We start from the raw sequence: 21,473 nt of genomic DNA, 5'->3' as shown, positions 1-21,473 counted from the left end.
GCGTAGAATCCTTGTTAATGTATTTCACTGTTTTGTTTTTGCCATATGTTATTACTGTAACAATGTTATAATTTAAAAAATAATAAAAAAAGTGTATAAGGTTGTTAATTATACTTTTAAAAATACCTGCATAGTGCCAATTCAAATTCCCCAACATTTTTTTTATTTATTAATTTAAACGCCCTGATGGGCTTTTACATGATACATATTTTACATCATTTACTGCATAATACAGTGAAAACAGAAGGTTTTATTTTTAAAACATCAATTTGTACACATATGATATTTGTCAATGAGAACGGATTGTTTTACTCCCCAAATGTTTCTCAGACGATATTAATTTGTCCTGCAAAGTGATACAATCTGTACATAAAATATATAAGTGTAGTTACCCAACGAGAGAGTGCCAATCTCCTCTATTTCCGGAGCGGCCACCCTTTCCGGACCGGAAGTCTCGGTTATGAGGAACTGCACATGGTCGCACTCCTGTTTGGTCTTCAGGATCTTGATTTCCACTTCCGTATCGTGTAGTTTGCTGGCCACCGTCTACAAACAAACAGTCATATTATTATTGTTTGCATGTAAACCACTGAACATAAAATACATGGAAGGACTCTAAAAAGTCCTTCGACAAGATAAGACAACAAAGACATCGACAAAGATAAAGAAAAAGACAACAAAGACATCGCATAATGTTGATTACTACGACTTCTTTAAGCAACAGTCGCTCACGAGCTCTGGGTGAATAAAAAGGTATTATCAAACACGGCTACCATCTTGATAGGATTGAACGGATAATCAGACAGATGAAATGCAAAGTGGTCGAGCTAATATAGGACTTAGCTACGCTCAGTAGTCAATTGAGACTAAATAGAAGGTAACAACGTGTCCTGAGTAAGCAGAAACGGGGAGCGCACGCTGTCCATATGATACATCCCCCTATCTTAACAAATAGTTAACATTATTTGGAGCACAGGCGTCAGATGGTGATGCTGTTCTTATTTTACCGATATTTCAATGGAAAATGCTCCGAAGAACTAGCCTCACTATTACATCGGTGCGTAGATGGGAATCATTCGTCACATAAGAATGGGTTTTACTACCCTCTTGAGTTCAACTCTATATTACGTCCCTCAAACAACATGGATCTTTTCAAGACCAACACTCACTCTTCCTTTCCTCAAAAATACCAAACACACAGCACCCCTAAAGATGATAGGCGCTGAGGGAAATTATTTTCCTCAGGGCCTCTTGTGTGGATATAATGTGAAAAAGTGTCTTAAGTTAACCTGTCTATGACAAATAAATACATGCTTACATCATTTTAAAGAGGATTCATTTGAATTCACTATGAAAAAATCAATTATTTTATAACTTTGGAATCTTTAGAAATGTTGTGTGGAGGGTATCAAAATACTAGATAGTAAGGTAAATAGGTAATTGAAAATGTTTAATCATCAATTGATTATTATTTTTTTAATTCAATTATTTTGATGTTCCGCCTCAGAAGAGCATTCCTGTTTATTCGGCTCTCGCATACCCAATTTCAAACACATTTTGTTCTGTTATTTAATATGTTATGGGCATGAAAAAATTGATAGTGTATCTTGAAATGCAACTAAAGCATTTCTCGAGAGATGTTTGCTCTATTTCAAACGAATTTGGTTTTATTAAATATATTCACCATTTTCGCTTAATTATTATTTTTTTTAATAAAAGCGCGCTCCCTTTAACATTCACATTTACATATCTCCCTTTCAAACCTACTTGAACGGTTATTGCGGGGCCTTAAAGTAGGGGTTTCAGGAAGGGATAAATGAATGCGGGTCTTGAAGGGCTCTGGGTAATATGAAGCAGGAAAATGGAACTCGATAACTAGTTCCACATGAAAGTAACAAAAATTAAATTAAATTTAAAATTACGTTTCACCTTGCAAAACGAATAAACCAATAATGAAACCACTCAAGAAAATTTCAATACAAGTATATTTAAGGGTGGGTAGGAATGCTTTTAATAATTTGCCAAAAATCCTAAATATTCGAAAAATTTTGATCAAAAGGTTGGATAAGTGGTTGGATTTATATTAATTTACTTTCCAAGAACCAATATAACTAGATTGAAATGGCGAAAAGAATATTTAGGTTGTTTGGGGTTAGTAGGTAAGTAGGTACCTAGGTACCTTACGTACGTAGGTGCCTTAGATTTTATTGATATTTTTATCGCAAAAACAGAATATCCACAAGTACAGATTTTTTTGCTTAAGTGTAGAATGAAAGTGTTTTATTTAGTGTTAGATTTGATGTTAGAAAGGGAAATAATAATTCTTCCAAGTTTGGCTCATGCCATTAATAAAACCCTAAAATTAGAAAAAGGGAAAAATAATATTCCGCGCCGCTAACATAACATTCGGTAAAAATGAAATGACAGTGTTTTTTTTTAATTCCCAATATGTATTTTTGGAATATCTAGTTTGGTCAAATTTTTCTACCTTTGTAAAACGTGGTAAGCATTTTTGACAACATGTTTCATTTTAAAAATTTAATATTTAGAAATAGTACTGTTTTTTTTATTTATTTTTATATTAACTCCACACAGGAGGCCCTGAAGAAAATTATTTCCCTCAGGGCCTATGTCATCTTTGGGGATGCTGTGTGGAGGGTGTACCCGACTAAATGTCGTGTGCATACAGACTGTAAAAATAGGGGTTAGTTACACGACTCAAACGACTTTGTAAATGCCAATCAATTGACTTTCGTCCTGAAATATACACGACTTTTGTGCAAAATGCAAATCAATTGAACCTCGTCCTGAAAAGGACGTTTCTGGTATATAGACGACTTTGTGCAAATGCAAATAAATGAAAGATTGCCTTTAAAAAGGCAGTTAAGTATGTCAGCTTCTTAAGCCGCTGATGCTGTGTGGAGGGTCTTTTTGTGGAGAGGAAGGAGTGCACATGGGTCTTGAAGAGTCCCACGTTGTAGGAGGGAGGAAACACAGAGGCCGGCAATTCGTTCCACAGCCGAGCTGTTGAAATTAAGAACGAATCGTAGAAGCGACCCGTTCTCATGTGACAAATGTCAACCGTGTACAAATTTTGGGCGCGCGTTTGGCGTGTATCCCGACTACGCACCGGTGCCGAAGGGATCAATGACGCTAGTTCCTCAGAGCATCTTCCATTGTAATACCGATAAAACAAGGACAGCATACCTACCTGACGCCTGTGCTCTAAAGATTGCAGTCCGTCTGTTAAGATTGGGGAATCTATCAAACGGACCGCCCGTTTTCGCACAGAGTCAAGGGTTTTTTTCAGGTATTTAGGGGCTCCGGACCAGAGATGGCTGCCAAATTCGACAGTAGGGCGCACTTGCGATTTGTACAGGGTCAGCAGTTGTGTACTATTAAGAGTGATTGTATACCTAACAAAATCAACTATTTTCGACACACACGAACTCTGTTGTTCATTTCCAAAACAATATTTTTTCTAACTAGAATTTATTTTAAAAACGTTTGCCTGAAAACAGTAAGATGGCGGTAATGTAAATCTTCGTTATAAAAGTTATGAATTTCAGTTACCAGATGGCACTATTTTTTGTATTATTTATTTAATTAGAATATAAACGAATATATACAAGGTAACATTTAATTTAATTGTATGTATTTTAATATTTTTACAGAAAGCCTGACATTTCTTTTTTTTTATGCTTCCGATTTTGTTGTCCGGGTTAAATCTTCACCATAGGAAAAACTAAACCCTTCCACTCACTTTTCCACAAATGATCATCTAGTCAATCAACACTATGCAAGTGCATTATATAAGCAAAATAAATACAAAACAATACAAGAACAACACGTCAACTCACAAAAGATCAAATGGGAAATAATAATTTACCGACTCCAAATATTTTCATATCAGAGGGTTCGGCTCGGTAGAACTTCTAACAGGGCCTATAAATCCTACTGATCCCTCAACATAAATATTTAAAAAATCTTTTGTTATCCTACATGTATTCAAAATGACCGACTTTTGCATCTTTATATATAATTTTTTTGAAAGATCTAATACGCCTAAATTTTTAATTAGAGAGCTAGGTATAATGCCAGTAGCCGAAATAACGAATGGTAATATTTTTATAGTCTGAGAATGCCAAATTCTTTTTATTTCATTTCCTAAATCTGTGTATTTTCTTATTTTTTCGCTAACAGATTTTTGAATATTACAGGAATTTGGTATAGCGACATCAATGATATAAGTTAATTTTTTCATGTAAAACTATATCGGGTCTATTATGACTAATCGCTTATATTATTATTATTTCTTCGTATATCTTTAGTCCTGATTTTCCATATTATGACATGTATGATGATGTATGTGCCAATTTCCTAATTATGTATATCTCTATTAAAAACATTTTGGCATTTGGTTTTACATACTTTTATGCACAATAATTAACACATTAAATTCAATAGATAACAACGAATTAAATGAAATAATATAAATAAATAATTTTTTAAGTACTTAAAATTTTAAATACCAAAATACTTTTAACAAAATAAAATTTTATTGATTCTGTGGTCCAGAATAAATATCTAGGTTCAGATATAAATGCTAATACTTCTTTATTTGCGTACACCGGGTTCGAACCCGCGACCTTCGGAATGGGAGTCCAAAGCCTCACCCCGGACTACGCCGGCCGTCAGATGCACGCATTGTAAAAAATATGCCTACATCTGGTCAAAAAACAGAGTACCTGTGTTCGTTCTACCTCGGTCAACAATAACCGTTATAAATAACATTATTGTTTTCTAAGGCCCACAGAAACGCCATCGGGCCCAAAATTCGCTTGTATTCAACAGTCCTTTGTGAAGCAAAACGCCAGATTTGGCAACATTCAGTTCATTTAGAACAATGCCACTTAGCACTCAGAACTAAAAAGCGCCTTGCGCGGGTGGACATTTTTGTTGTTTTACAGTGGACGGTAAATTGATATCCCGACCTAAAAATGTCCGACCGCCCTCTGCAATGGAGCGAACTGGCGCGTTATGAAATGATACATTTTTACTAAGGATATCGGTGTAAAAAAAATTGTTGCACGCCTGCGCCCAGTAGGTACGTTTGTATACAAGATGCAACAAGATATTCATTCAAACTTCTCACTTTCAATAGACAGTTTGTTGTCAGGTCTGGTGTGTTTGTGGATGTCAAAAAAATAAAACATATATTTTTTATATACCGCACAAGAGTCTCAACCGCTCCCGTCTGGAACAGCGAGACTGTGGCATCCCCAATCTGAGTACTAGGGTGAAGGTATTGGGGAGGGGAAGAAGATGGGAAGACAAATGTAGAAAAGTACCTGGCTATTTATATCCGGTCACTAAACACGGCAAAAGCTTAGAAATAACGTTTCCATTCGGAATGGTGGTCTCACACCAGGGCGATACTGAGAGTAAATTTCACTCTGGATCGTGCTGCAAACACACTTTATATTATGTTTAATGTATTAATTGTGAAATAACACAAACAAATAAAAATTTATTTGCGCACGCCGGGTTTGACCGTCAGATGACCTTTATGAGCGTTGACTCACACTTGCACCATAATCACGTGGCACTAGCAATTACGCTTGCTCGCTTAGACTTTCAAAATACTCAAGCCACAAAATATGGCAGTCAGGTTATTTGTGTTTGGTCTTTTCATTCATGTTTTTTTAGAATAATTTACAAAAACAATAATAAATATCGAGATATGGCCCGACTCAACAGGATGACGACCTCCGTGACGTCGCGGGTTACAATCTTGGCGTGCACGAGTACCAACCTACATTTTATTTTAATAATTTGTGTTATTTCACAATGTACATAAGTATTATATTTGCGGCATTTTCCAGAGCGTTAGATATTGTCAGTATCGCCCCGATGAAAGACCACAAATCATTATTTAAATTTAGACCGCAGAACGGGTATTATTTATTGAATAAGTGAATCTACCTGGCTATTCAGATTTGGTCACCAAACACGGCTAAAGCCATTTCAAGCAACGTTTCAATTCTGAATGGTGGTCTTACACCAGGCGATACTGAGAGTATCTTTCACTATGGAACGTACCGCGCATATACCATACGTATATTAATTCATTAATTGTGAATAACACAAATTAACCAAATAAAATTTACTTGCCCACCCCGATATTCGATCCCGCAAACTTCGAGGCGAGAGTTTTACAGTATAGTGTACAGAATAGCATAACCTAAGCCAGTGGCCGTTTGGCTTGAATAACTGAAACCGATTTATACATTGAATATTGGCGGACATGGGAAGAGTCGATAGCGAACCATGATAGCGCCATCTGTTGGGATATTTAAAAGAAGCTTTTAGTTCGATGTTCTACCGTATTTAAAATTTCAAATAGGCGCCAGCAGACGGCCTATTTTAAAAGTAATTTAAAAATCTTAGTGTTCTTTCTTAAATTGTAGTATAAAAAATATTAAATTAACTTTAAAAAATGGAAAAATATAATACCAATAATTTTTCGTTTAGTTTTGTTAAATATACGTATCCAAAGTTTTATAATCTGCATTTTAAAAACAAGTACAATTAGTGTTTATGAAAAAATTAAACTACGAACCTATTTTATTTATTTTTTAGTTTTTTTTTCGTACATTTAAAGAAAACCCCTTCAGGTATTTTTGGACGATATTCAGCCTTTAATAGTATTTTTTAAAACGCACGTATTACGGTCTGAAAAAGGTCATATTTTCGATTTTATTTTAATAATTACTAAGCCTATGTTAATTTAAAAAATGTATAAAAAAATTTTTACTTGTTGAAAACACTATCATAATCGATTTGCTTAATAATATAATCATTATTTTAAATTAATAAAAAACTACACTCGGCCTTAAAGTATCTGCGGGCCCTGTACAGTACGCCCAGCTTCTGAGAGGCCAACTTTACTCTGGCTTCGATGGAGCCCCCGTACCTGAGCTGGTCACTTATAGTTACACCAAGCATCTCAATGGAAGGCCTGTTCGGAAGATTGCTTCCGTTGAAGGAGACTAGATTATCATTTGGATCCCTTTAAGACATAATCAGACAGGATTGGGTCTTTCAAACATTAAATTCGACGAGATTATTTTTACCCCAGGAGGAAATACTCTCGAGATAACCGTCCATTCTCTGCTTCAAAGCCCTCCGAGCCGTTTGAGTTTGTGTGCCCTTTGGGGGCTTGTCAAACAAAAAGCTATTATGAACTGTACTGTCATCCGCGTAGCAATGAATCGGTGCACATGTCAAAAGGTCATTGATGTGCAACAAAAACAAAGTCGGAGACAGAACCGATCCCTGTGGGACGCCAGCATTTATGGAGTGCGAGGAAGAGGTGAAACCGTCAGCAACCGCCTGAATTGACCCATCCCTTAAAAAGTCAGCAATCCACGTACACAGGGATGCGGGAAGTCTGTAAGAAGGTAATTTGTTGACAAGTCCTCGGTGCCAGACCCGGTCAAAGGCCTTGGATATGTCTAGTGCGACCGTTTGGGTCGACGTTCCAGGCACCGCCCCCAAACATGCGTCACATACGCGAGAAGATCACCGCACTAGCGGTTCCGCCGGAATCCGTATTGACGGTCGTTGATAATTTTGTTCTTCTCGAGGTATGTGAGCAGTTTGTCGTTGATCACACGTTCCATCACTTTGGACATAACTGATGTTTATTTTTAATACCTACGCATGAAAGATAATCTTATATAACTTCTAAAACAGTATTTGTTTTTCCGGAATGTTTAAGCTGTGGATTATAGGGTACTTATTATAGGTTATTAGGTATACGGGTACTTACGGAGGTGGAGGAACATTCACTTGTTGGGAAGCACTTGGATTGCACTGTAGTTGTGATATTAGCAAAACTTTATTTGTGCGATGCGTTAAGATGATTATTTTTATTGCTATGCGATGCGTTTTGGGCAATAATGTTCACCTCGCGTCACGGCTGTTGGTTTTTGACTGACTCCCGGACAAAGAGGAGAGGTATGAAGGAGAGGAAAACGGGGTTCAGGAACAAAATTCATTGCCATAAACAATTCTCCATGAAACGATAATTAGCTATTATTTGGCGTAAACACGGAAAATTATATAAAAAATTGTTGATAGCTCATTTGATTGTAGGTGATTTCTCACGAAAACGGCGCTATATAAATTAGCCAAATATTAAATATTATTTGAAATACACCAGAAACATTGCAAGCTGGACTCAAGTATTAAAAATCCTGAAGGGTTTTAATATCAAAAAATGTTGTGGTTTAAACTAAGTTATATTGTTTCATTTCATTACAATTAAATATGCCTATCGTAAATATTACAGAAAGTAGCGTAATGGTAGAGCAGCTGACCAGAAATCAGAATGTTGCGGGTTCGATTCCTGTCGGCGGCATGTTTTTTTTTCTCGAAAAATTTTATAAATTTGTGTAGGTGTTTAAGGCTAATAATTATTGTTTATAATTATTTGTTATTGTAGAAAAGATCGTAAGTTGAGTTTACCTTTACAATTCCAATAACAATATGCTCCAATCCAGGTCTGTCGGAGTAGTAGTGCAGTATAAGGTCACCTCCGGGTATCTCCGTACAACGGAACGACGGCGCCCTCATTCCCGGGTAAAGTGTTCCCAGGTGGTCGTGGAGAGCATCCAGGTTCTAGAACAACACTTCCTTATTACACTAGTGCTCATTTATTATACTGTAAGCAAATTCCCGGAAACTTTGTGTGATAAGTGGCAGGCCCTAGATTAGACGTGCACAGAACTTTATACCAGGCAGTAGGAAAAAAAGCAAATTAATTGATTAACAATACATTTGCTAAAAATCTCTAAGATACGTTAGCCGAAGTAAGTTATGATTAACCAGAAAATAAGGGACATAATACTAGAAGTGCCTTCAATACAAATGTTTGATAGGTTTAGAAATATTTTAAATATGAAAATAATCGAAGAATGTGTTCTATGGCCTTGTTCACTCCTTGTTTATTAACGGCATTATAGGTTGCGGAGGATCTCACAAAAACAACCTAAACTCAGTAAAAGTTTCGCAAAGAATTATCATAATAGTAATACTAAAAATTCAACGTTCTCAACAAAATCGCTACAAAAACTGTTTCCAGTACCAAGTGTCAATGACATATTTAAGCAAGCTTCCATTATCAAAATATAAAAATAAAAAAATATCAGAGAATATCGAGAATTCTAATGAGAAATGGGAATCTGAAATTCTGGAAGAGAAATGGCCTGTGTGGGACCCAAACGCGATGTCAACTCAGCCACCGACCCGTCAAACCAAACCAAAGTAAGAAACGTGGGTCCCTTATCAGGCACTAGAGTTCCTCTTTTCTGATTAGGTATACTTCTTCTTCTTCTTCAATGGCGCTACAGCCCATTTCGAGCCTTGGCCTCCTTTAACATGAGCCTCCACCGCCCTCTGTCCTCGGCCGTCGTCTTCCAATCTGCAACATGGAGTAGTCCTCTGGCATCTTTCCTGACATCGTCCTCCCATCTCAGCCTAGGTCTGCCCGCCTTTCGTTTGCCTCCCGGGTGTCCTGTTAGAACCTTCTTTGGTACACGTGTGCTTGGCATTCGGTGCACATGTCCGGCCCATCTTAGTCTTTGGAGCTGGGAGCTTGGTAAATGTCATATAGCTCCTTATTGTGGCGGATTCTCCATGCCTCTCCCTCTCGCACTGCTCCTAAGATTCTTCGAAGTACCTTTCTTTCGAAGGTGTCCAGCCGTTCCGCAGACTTTGCTGTCAGTGTTCCCGCCTCACATCCATAGGCCAAGACCGTTCTAATAATTGTTTTATACAGGGTTATTTTGGTTTTCCTATGGACGTTTCGGGATTTGAACACTGGCAGCAACGCGAAGTAAGTGTTGTTAGCGGCTGTGATGCGCTTTCTTACTTTTACTGGGTCTTCGTTGTCCTGCGTTATGATGGAGCCCAGGTAGGCAAACTCTTCGACCACTTCAAAGTTATAGGAGTTTTTAAAATTCACTTTATCTTTTATTCTGCGGTGTGGGGTTCTGGTTTGCATCATGATTTTAGTTTTGTTCTCATTGATTTGCAAGCCCACCTCTCTTGCTGCAGTCTCCAAAGGGTCAAACACCTCTCTTACAGCCTGTAAGGATCTTCCGACAATGTTAAGGTCGTCTGCATATCCAACTATTTGATTGCTTTTGTAGCAAATGTTTGAGTCGGTAGCAATCATTGTCTTCCTCACGACGTGCTCCAGAACAATATTGAAAAGAGTGGGAGCTAAGCCATCACCTTGTTTCAGCCCCTGGGAGACGTTAAAATCCTCCGTTGTTTCACCTCCTATCCTTACTCGACATCGTGAACCAACCATCGTTGCTTTTACAAGCTTGACTATTTTGGGCGGTATTCCAAAATTTAGGAGTATTTCATATATTTTCTCCCTATCTATACTGTCATATGCCTGTTTGAAGTCAACAAATAGTTGATATATGTCTATATCGAATTACCAGCATTTTGTCAGGATTTGTCGAGTAGTAAAGAGTTGATCAGTGGTGGATCTCCCCCTCCTAAAACCTGCCTGATACTCTCCCAGCAAGTTCTCTGAATGACGTTCTAGTCTTTCTTTCAAAATCGTTGTGAAGATTTTATACGCTGTACAAAGTAGCGATATTCCTCTGTGAATTTCACATTTCAATTTGTCTCCCTTTTTATGTATGGGGCATATTATACTAGTTTGCCACTCTTCTGGTACTATTTCGGCGGTCCATATTTTTACAATAAGATTGTGTAGCAGGTTTTTCAGATGTTCGTTTCCATATTTATAGAGCTCTGCCGGGATATTGTCTCCTCCCGTTGTTTTATTGTTTTTCAATTTATTTAGGGCAGCCCTTACTTCTGCCACCGATGGCGCTCTAGTCGTTTCATCATTATTTAGCTCATCCGGAATGTGAGTTGGTTCGACTGTCAGGTTGTTATTGGGATTCAAGAGCTGTTGGAAGTATTCTTTCCACCTAGTCTTAATCTTTTCCTTATCTCCTATTATGTCTCCATTACTATCTCTGCACAGGGATGTGTTGGGTTTGAAGCCCTTTTTAAATACATTGACGCCTTTATATGCCTCACGTGGATTGTTATTAACAGAATCATTTTCCATTTTCAACAATATGTTGTTAAAATATAGTCTCTTCTTTCTTTTAATCAAATGGTTAGCATCTCTTCGTGCTTGTTCGTAGGCTTGTCTTTTTGATCTTGTTCCTCTTTCTATACATAATTTTCTTAGCTCATTTTTGTTGCAGACGCTCTGTATGCACTCCTCATCGAACCAGGGATTTCTAACCTGCCTAGGTCTATTTCCAATGCCTGATTCTGCCGCTGTCAGCAGTGCATCTCTCAGACTGGTCCAATCCTCTTCTAAATCGTTTGAGGAGAGCTGATCACTCAGTTGGTTTGGTAGGTTAGGTTTAGGTATACATGACCTAGAAATATACAAGTATGTAAAATGTAATTCATTTTTCTTATAAAAAATCGAATGGAAACAAATGCTCAATTTAACCCAACCGCCCAGGGTTCCGTCTCACTTAAACCCGCCTGACATCGTAGATTTTCATCACGATTGAATTTCGAAAACACATTTTGAATGGAAATATAGGCCCGATCAGGCTTATATTTGGATCACCAGCCTATAATATCGGAACTAGATGTCCGACAAAACTTAACCAATAGACAGCTTACTCTAAAGTCAGCAGATCTAGATGTTAGTAATCGTCTAATAGAACTTTCAAGGTCAAATCGAGCCGTTTACTATGATCGTTCTTTTAGCGTATTTTTTTCTTTTTACATTTGGATAATGGAAGCTTGCTTAAATATGTCATTGACACTTGGTACTGGAAACAGTTTTTGTACTGATTTTGTTGAGAAAGTTGAATTTTTTTAAAAGTATTACTATTATGATAATTCTTTGCGAAACTTTTACTGAGTTTAGGTTGTTTTTGTGAGATCCTCCACAACCTATAATGCCGTAGATAAACAATGAGTGAACAAGGCCATAGTACACATTCTTCGATTATTTTCATATTTAAACAGCCCCGCTCATCTGTAATAGACTTCCCTCAGCTCTTACTAATTTCAAGTATTTGGCTGAATTTAAACGGGCATTAAAAACAAAATTACTTAAAAAATCTTACGATTCATAAATCTTAACTTCTTTTCAATATTTTATAATAAGCCATATTCTAAAAGTTCAGGTAATTGTTTTGTTTCGGTTGTCTCCTTATTGTACCTTTTTAAAATGTCTGATCAGAAGATTCTAATTTCTGAGCACAAACTGCCTCCTGTTTTATATTATATTTTAGTTTTAATATTCTTGTTTTGTCTTGTCCTGCTGTTATTGTTATTCTAAGTGTTGTCATCTCTTTGTATAAACAGTGTATTTATAGTAATTTTAAGAACCACTAATTATCATTTTAAAGTTTGTCAAATGACACTAAACTGTGCTAAATAAATGCCATGTTATTATTATTATTATTATCACGAAACACTCCCAGAAGGCATCTTGTGTTATTATTTATTATATGGGATTAACCATCAAATATCCACACAACATCTTCATTTGTGCATAATATAATATGACAAGCCAATTAGTGGATATTTAATAATTTAACATTTTTTCGACAGCACAATAGCATGAAAGAAAGCCAACATATCGTTATTAATTATTATGTATTGTTATTAATTAATAAAGGTACTAATTACTAACATCGGTAACTAACAGATGTCACTGATTGCTACATTTGCGATTTGTACCGAAAGGCATCGCCATTTTCGCCACTAACACAAACGAGTCTTACCTCGAATGCCCATCGCGCACACACTTACATTTTTTGTGTAGAATAGAGTCAACATTTGAATATGACCATTTGAGTCATTTTTCTTACATTAAAAAAATAAAATAATAACGATTTATATTCTCTTTAGGTCTTTAGTTTCTTTTGACACGTCGGCGTCGCGACGGTGGGGCGCTGGCGTCGCTGCGGTACGCAGTAGAATAATCGCGTTATTTCATATATTTTAATATTATTATTTAAATTTGTGTGTGAGTAAGATAGAGAAGGTAGTGATTATGTACGCCTTTTAAGTCTTACACGCTTTTGAGGCAAAGCATGCAGCCTTTAGTAGAATACTGCCTTTTTGTTAATAATTTAATACAGACCATTTAACTAAACTCGATTGTTGTGAACTTCTGCATTTAATACATCTGCATGTATCTACACTGTACTGTACTGTTTGGTTTTACACAAACAACTAGATAAACAATAACATTTTATACAGGGTTTTCCAATAAGAGGTGTTATTTTGATATTCAATCGTTCAGGATCAATGGTTTCGTTGCTTCTGTGGCACGTAGCGCCGTTGTGTTGAAAGTAAACGTTGTTCAGATCAATAAAATCCAATTTTAGCCATAAAAAATCATAAATCTTCTCTCGATAGCGATCCATTCACCGTAACTGTTGCTCCAGCCTCATTTTCGAAAAAATAACGTCCAATGACTTCGCCGGACCATAAACCGCACCAAAAAGTCACACTTTGAAGATAGAGAGGCTTTTCAACAATAACTCTTGAGTTTTCCAAGCCCCAGATGCGACAATTTTGCTAGTTGACGAAGCCACCGAGGTGGAAATGGGCCTCATCACTCAAGATGATTTGCATTTGATTCACTCAAGTGAATTTTAATAATTTCAATGCATTGTTGAAGCGTGTATCGTCACATTTTTATTAATGGCGTAGTTTCTACTTGTCAAATGTTAAAAATGACAGCTTCAAAAGTAACATCTACCGAAACAGCGGGCTATTCAAAATATCACCTGTTATTGGAAAACCCTGTAGATATAAATCTCATTCCAACTATGGTTTGCATTCCCCAATACAACGTTTACATGGTCTTGGTAACGAATATGACGATATGGATGTATTGGACAATAATTTGAACTTAGCAAGCTTCAATCGCCGTAAGCACGAACTAGTCGGACCAGTTTGTAAATTATTGTTAACAACAATTTAGTACGTTTTTATAAATATGATCATTGTTTTGGATGATTTTAGCAGATTATCTATTTCTATGTTACTTATTCATACTTATGTTACCTACCTACATTTTGTTAACTGTTATATTCTGTTTTACTTATATTTTTGGCTTGTTGGCAAAAACTCTTTATTTTATATTATATTATACAATAATAATGAAGGACGTTCACAGTAACCACGACGGCCTTCATGGTCGAGAGGTAGAGCTCTCGACAAGCAATCCGAAGGTCGCGGGTCAAATCCCGGCGAGCGCAACTAATTTTTTTTTGATTGACTTGTGTTATTTCATAATTTAATCATTAAAAATAAAATAAGGTATATTTGTGGTAAGTTCTAACGCGACTGATACTGCGGTATCGTCTTGGTGTGAGACTATCTTTCAGAAATTAAACGTTGCTGGAAATGACTTTAGCCGTGTTTGGTGACCAGATCTGAAAAGTAAGGTACTTTCCCACCATTTTCTTACTCTCCTTCCTCTCTCCACTACCTTCAGCCTCACAATATACCCCAATTGGGGATGCCATAATCTCACTGGCTATAGATGATTGGGAGCAGTTGGGACTCTGGGGGTCAACGTGTCCAAGAGTGAAGAATGAATCCCTCCCACTGAAGTGCAAGACAATGGGTTGAGAGAGTCTGACTGGAGAGGTCAAAAGGTCTCCCTCAACCAGACTCATCTCGATCCCATCCACTACGCACTAGGTAGGAAAACGCATAAGGCATGGGTTTTGGTTATCTAATATATTATTCCCGGGGCGGCGGTACCCAAAACCGCCTACCAAAAATTGTTTTCTTTGTCAGAACTGATTTTTAACTTCCTGTTTATTTAAATTTGCTTAACATTTATTTTTCTTATTGAAAACGTTTCTACTTTTTCAAACGAATTTCGCTATATCGTTGAGTAATCCCGCTATTCCTAAACCATAACTTATTTATAAAATAATTCTTTTATAGTTGTTTTTGAGCAAAAATGTAATGACACTACTTAAATAAAAGTATTTTCGTAAATAGCCTCGTAAAATAAATATACCCCGGAGGACTTTAATTCAATCAAACTAACTTTCTGGAACCCGAACGAAATACGAGAATTTATTACAAAATCTTTCGAAACTTTTCGACAGCTAATTTAATGCGAATGTATTTTTAACATCCTTAAACTCACCCCACTTGAAATTTTGAAAATTTTAAATAAAATTTTCTTACTCGAAACAATCTTTAATCAGTATAGATAATGTAATTAATCTATTTGTATTTAAGATGATAATTTTGCAAACAATGTTCACACCACAGACATAGGAATTAATAGACGAGAAGATAATGGCGAGGGGTAAAATCAACTGTTGAAGAACGAAGGGGGTAAGGCTGACTGTGATTCGTCAATAAATCAATCTGACAGTAAATAGGCATCTCGCATTATAATATCACCATTTAGTTCTTAAAAGTAAAATCTGCTTTTGAATGAATAGACATTTTTACATGGGAGCGCAAATTACTCGCCACGTTATGAACTAATTTAAGTCCAAATTCGACAAAGTAAGGCAGCTTCTATTTTCAGAGTCGTAGATAGTTTCAGAGTATTTAGTTAAGACACTTTTACAAATGTTTCATAATTTACTTACCCCAGTAAACAACGATGAGCACACTTGAGAATCGCTACATTGTGATGTGATAGTATATGTTTCTAAAACTGATCCATATAATACGGTGTGAATAAGCTTAAAATAAAGTAAAATAATGCTTACTTATGGAATGTATTACGACAATTGGGTTTATTCTCTTTTTCACATCTATTTTTACAAGTTTTCATATCACAAGTCAACATTTTGCAGTGTTATTTCGTAAAATGAACCGATGATGCCTCGACCATAGTTCGCACAAGAATGATGACGTCACGTTTTCAAATTTCACTTGAGGCCATACGCGAGCACAGCCGGCTCCAATGGAACCGGTATGGGGAGTGGGGATAATACGCTTTTAATCACTTAGGGCAGGTCTACTAATATTCATATGTCTACGGTTCACACACATTAATCAACCACTCTTTTTTTTTAATTCGTAGACGATAAATCGGCAGTAATTTTATAAATGTATAATATTTAAAGTTTCATGCAATCCTCGCTAGGTGTAATGGAGAATGGAATGGAAAAAAATCACAACTAGCTGTACCAACGTTGCTGTGGCTCAGTCTGTCTGTGCAGCTAAAAACAATAGCGCGTGTCGCTTTTCCGTTTTTACTTATCAAAGATGATCACACAAATATTCGAATGCAATGTTGAGTCAAATATTCGAATGCAATGTTGAGTCAAATATTCGAATGCAATGTTGAGTCAAATATTCGAATGCAATGTTGAGTCAAATATTCGAATGCAATGTTGAGTCAAATATTCGAATGCAATGTTGAGTCAAATATTCGAATGCAATGTTGAGTCAAATATTCGAATGCAATGTTGAGTCAAAATTGCAAAGGAATCGGTGAATAACTTTCGGAGATTTATGATTTTGAACAAACGAACATACATTTTAATTTAAATAGAAAGAAGAGAATGTTATTGATTTTACTTTTTTTTTAATATTACGATATAATGTAGTTTTTCTAAAGTAACAATGATAGAAAAGGTCGGAGACGCCCGAAGAAGACACCAATCAAATAATTATTTGAGGTAAAATGAGGCGTACGTCATGAACAAAGAAAAAGGTGTAAGAAGAATCTACGATGTAGAAGATAATGGTTGAAGTCAGGGACGCCCAAGGAAGGCATGGCAAGACTGAAACGAATACTTATTATATGTCACCTAATATTATAATAAATTCAGCATATGTAGCGTCTTTCAAAGTGTTAACGAAAAATAAATTGTTTATACAAATAAATATTTATCACTATTTAAGAGACCAACGATCGAATGAAAAGTTAACTTTTCACTGCAGCTCTCGAAAAACCTCATTTTTTAAGATTATTCCACCAGGCAATTTATTCCACAAAACGAAAGACAGAAGATTCGAAAGATAAGCGTTGAGTTGGGTGTTAAATAATAAAAACTTGATATATTACGCAGAACTTCCGTTATACATTTTTTCGCCACTTTTGCGGAGTCCCATTTAATTCTTGTATTTCTGCGAGAAAAGGTTCGCACTAAATTCCACTAAGATAATGAGATTTTGATGACGGTTAAGAGAGCTGAGCGTTGAAGGCTGAACTCTAGGGAATGGGGGTTGGTGAGAAGGGTTCGTTCATTATATCAAAGCCTACTCGTCAGGAGTCAAAAATAGCACAAAGAGATAATTTTGTCAAGCGTTTGTAAATTAATACAATGGACCTGCATATCACTGTAGTCTAACGGATGAAAGTCTTAAAGGGGTGAGAGTGGAATTAACGGTTTTTAACGTTTACATGGGAAAGCTTTTTAACACACATCATTAATCGACGGCCTCCTTGGTCGAAGAAGCTAGCTTTGACTAGCCATCGAAAGGTTGTGCTTTCATATTCTGATGTGCGCAAGTAACTTTTATTTGATGCTTTTGTGTTATTTAACTATTTTCAAAGTGGAAGATAACCTCAAAACCGCTCTGGTGAAAGATAACCATTCTGAATTTAAACATTGCTTGAAGTGGCGGCAGCCGTTTATGGTTACCAGATCTGAATAGATAGGTATTTCCACACCTTACTCTTCCCTATCCCTTTCCCGTTCTAACTATCTTCAGCCTCACAACATTGTGGATGCCATAATCTCCTACGGTTGGGAGTAGCTGGGACTATAGTGCTGTACTTACAAAAAAAAACATCCGACTGCTTCGACCTGGTCACTTAGATACGTGTTTTTTATGGATGTGGCGTGTTTCGGTCCTTAATGCTTACGCCCATTTAAATAAATATATTTATTTTATTGTTTGAATATAAATGAAAAAACATAATGTAGCTTTATAGCTCAATTTAATAATATGTTATACCTGCAGGAAATCTCTTGGGGTAGCTCCTAAGACTTGAAGGATTTTGTCATATCCAGAATCCTGACAGAACTCGAAGAACATTTTCCCGAAAAGTTCTAAAATAGTGTCAGCAGGAATATCTGAAAAAAATAACGGTTTTATTACAAACAAATAACAGTTATTTTTTAAGTTTAATTTGTACAACCCATTTAAATTTATAATTTATAGTCGGGTCTGAATACCACTCTGAATTAATTTGAAAATAAAAGCATTCAAAACATAACCTAACCTGTAGGTACGTATGTTATATTTTTATTTAGATAATTTTCAATAAAAAGATAACATGAAATAATAAATTGAAATAAAATGAAGTAAAACTGAGATGATATAAAAAAAAAATCGGCAAATATTCTGACTTGGCACGTTTATATATAATGATGTGTGTATATGTTTTATTATTTTGCGGTATAAATCCGTCTTTTAATTTTGTGTCAGAAATGTTTGTTTCTCTCACTTTTCATACCGGATGAAAGATTAAATTTAATCATTTAATATTGTTTAGTGCAGGATATATACATAAATTTAATATAACTTTTTAATATAAGTGTGTTTGTCGGAAGTGACTTGCCAGCTAAGTATGTTTTGGTATCTTTTATAAATAACAAATGTAGATCCTAGGAAATAAATTGTACAGCGCCCTTGAGGTGATTTTTCACAAAAAACGGCGCTCTACAAATTATCCAATTATTATTATTATTATTATGAAATACATTTGGAAAATGTTTTGACTGTCCAACTAGAGGAATTCCCTTTTGGGAAATGCAAATTTAAATAAATTAGCATATATATATTTTCTACAACTAAAGATTTCAAAAGATAAAAGAAAAGGATAGAAAGAATAATAAAAAACATTAAAACATAAAGTTATTCGATGTTTGTTTACCAAACATATTAATAATAACTAAATAAGCGATACATAAAGATTGGTATCTGGTGGTTGCTGTATTATAAACAAATTAAAAGAATAAACCAGAACTAAGTTAGTCCTACGTACATATTTTGTAAAAATAATAAAATATGACATCAAAATACCAAAATTTCAGTTTTGTATTTTTTTTTGTTATATGGTGCTACATGCATATTTTGTATATAAAAAAAACAAATAGAAGAGAAAAGAAAAACATTAAATTAAATAATAGATTATAACGTTAACTGTCGTTTGTTCAGCAAAGTTATGAAAATAATAGGTGTAGATTGTTGAATTTTTTTGCCTGGTATTATTTGTGGTTTCTTTGTCCACAGCTTGTGTTCACCGTCGTGTTATAACTCTAGTAAATGATCTGTAAAAAGCGTACAAATATACGTAATATTTACGGAAAACATTATATTGTTTGAGCTTACTGAGTAATTCCACTGCCGCATGTATGAGGTTGTATGTAATCTCATCCTCGTAAATTTGTCTCACCAGAAATTGTCCCCCAATTTGGACATCAGCCTTCTTCCTGTTGAGTGACAGATTACAATATACATATAAGTCCATTTCGTTATTAGGTTCATGATTGATGGAACTTACTCTCGATTGCTTCGTCATAATGAAGTCAAGCTTTCATTAACAAAAATGCAATGGATCAATTTTTTATTAGGTACATTATTGAATAATCAATTTGGAAGGAGGGTATAGGTACCGCCTGGGAAACATTTATTGGATAAACAACACATCTGACATATGACATATCCATAAAAAGACCCCCCACAGCATACCTAAGTTAGGATGACATAGGCCCCGAGGGAAAATATATCAGGACCTCCTGTGAGGAGTTAATGTTAAAAAATATACAAATATTTCAAATGCCTTAGAAAAAATATTTTTTGAATTTATTTACTTGACTGCTTCCCAAGTTTCTTCTCCAAACGTCTTCACCACCAGAAGTTCAAGAGCGTAGTTCACAAAGCCGTACTGAAAAAAAAGAATATCCAAATAAATATTTTAAAAGTAATTTTTTTAATGTTAAAAAAAGTTAAAAAAGAAAATAATATTCATCCTAGACTTCCAGAAAAAGTCAAAAGATGTCACACATTAAATTAAAAAAACGGATATAATTACCCAAGACACAATATAGATTGCATTTAATTAGAGAAGAGTCTTGCGATCACACATTGCGATAGCAAACAATAAAAAATGAAGATATTTTTTTTAGTTCATAATGGAATAATGATACCGTTAAATATGACAGATGAGATTTTGGACGGATTAGCCTAGTGGTAGAGCAGGGTCCTGGCAAGGCTAAGGCCCTGGGTCCAATTCCAAGAAGCGAGTGCATCTTTTTTGTTTTTCTGTTTAAAATTTTCGTTTAGAGATCGCTAATATTGTCTTCAATGATTAAATAAATAATAAAACCCAATTAACATTTCAAAATAATTTGAAAGTTAAAAACTTAAAGACATTCTTCTGTTCACTCCTAAATAATACAAAGAGTTCATAATTTTGGAAAATAACATGATTATAAAATTTATTAATGTTATTTCAACCATTTCAACCAATACAAATCTGATTTTTTATTAAATTCGTCTATTAAGAAGACTACGATTAAATAACTCAATATTTTACTAAATCAGTTCAATGATTCTATATTTTACTAGATCAGTTCAATAATTGTATATTTTACTAGATCCAATAATTCTATATTTTAAAACATCAGTTCGATAATTCTATATTTTACAAGATCAGTTCAATAATACTATATTTTACTAGATCAGTTCAATAATTCTATCATCTATTCGGTATTCTATTAATATTCGGCCAACTTGATACGGATATCTTAAATATTGAAATAAATGTTCCTAATTCCCATTGTTTAGGACGCCATAGCATTTTTCACCTGAATACATTAAAAAATAATATCGCCTATTTTAGCCCTCTGACCCAAATGTGTCGACTATGTAATGAGATAGAGTGTGAAGTACATTTTCGTTGGTAATTTCTATGGATTCAGAACAAATGTTCTGTTATTGCTAAAAATATGTTGCACTGATTATATTATATATTATTTGCGTATCTATTTGTGTCTCTATTTGTGTCTCTTGTGTCTCTGTTTATGTCTCTTTTGTCACTTACTTTTCTGTACTATTTGCCTTTCATATAATTTTGTATTTTTATTTCTTTTATATTTTTATCTTTATTTAGATAAATGAATATTTACGTAATTTCTGAGTAGATTTTTGTATTTTTTTTACATATTTGTATATTATTTGAGTTTTTATAACTGGATTGTTCTCACGTAAGTGAGATCGTCTGTAAAAACTAAGTATAAATAAATATTGTATTTTCCTTTCGCATTACATATGTTCTTTCTGATTAACTTTCTGTTTATGGATGTTGATTTGATTATGTAAACAGCTTCTGTTTTCTGTAACTAAATAAATACGTACTATATCATCCCCATACTACATTGCCAACG

General features: G+C 35.0%; 1 protein-coding gene across 1 annotated transcript in view; it reads right to left on the bottom strand.

Annotated features, from left to right (window-relative positions):
- Positions 1 to 21,473, bottom strand: part of LOC149413544 (guanylate cyclase soluble subunit beta-1-like) — a 112,063-nt gene that overhangs the window by 45,986 nt on the left and 44,604 nt on the right. Inside the window, exons 2-6 of the mRNA XM_089644420.1 lie at positions 19,899 to 19,972; positions 19,417 to 19,517; positions 18,037 to 18,155; positions 8,533 to 8,685; positions 393 to 546 (exon numbers count right to left, since the gene is read on the bottom strand). Coding sequence (XP_089500546.1) covers positions 393 to 546; positions 8,533 to 8,685; positions 18,037 to 18,155; positions 19,417 to 19,517; positions 19,899 to 19,972 — 601 coding nt within the window. The remainder of the gene's footprint in view (positions 1 to 392; positions 547 to 8,532; positions 8,686 to 18,036; positions 18,156 to 19,416; positions 19,518 to 19,898; positions 19,973 to 21,473) is intronic.

Source organism: Hesperophylax consimilis, chromosome 21 (genome assembly GCF_061612785.1).
Source record: "Hesperophylax consimilis isolate HC1 chromosome 21, BYU_Hcon_1.0, whole genome shotgun sequence".
NCBI classification, from domain to species: Eukaryota; Metazoa; Arthropoda; class Insecta; order Trichoptera; family Limnephilidae; genus Hesperophylax; species Hesperophylax consimilis.
The sequence above is the reverse complement of the archived record's forward strand: the minus strand, read 5'-3'. Positions and strand labels throughout refer to the sequence as shown.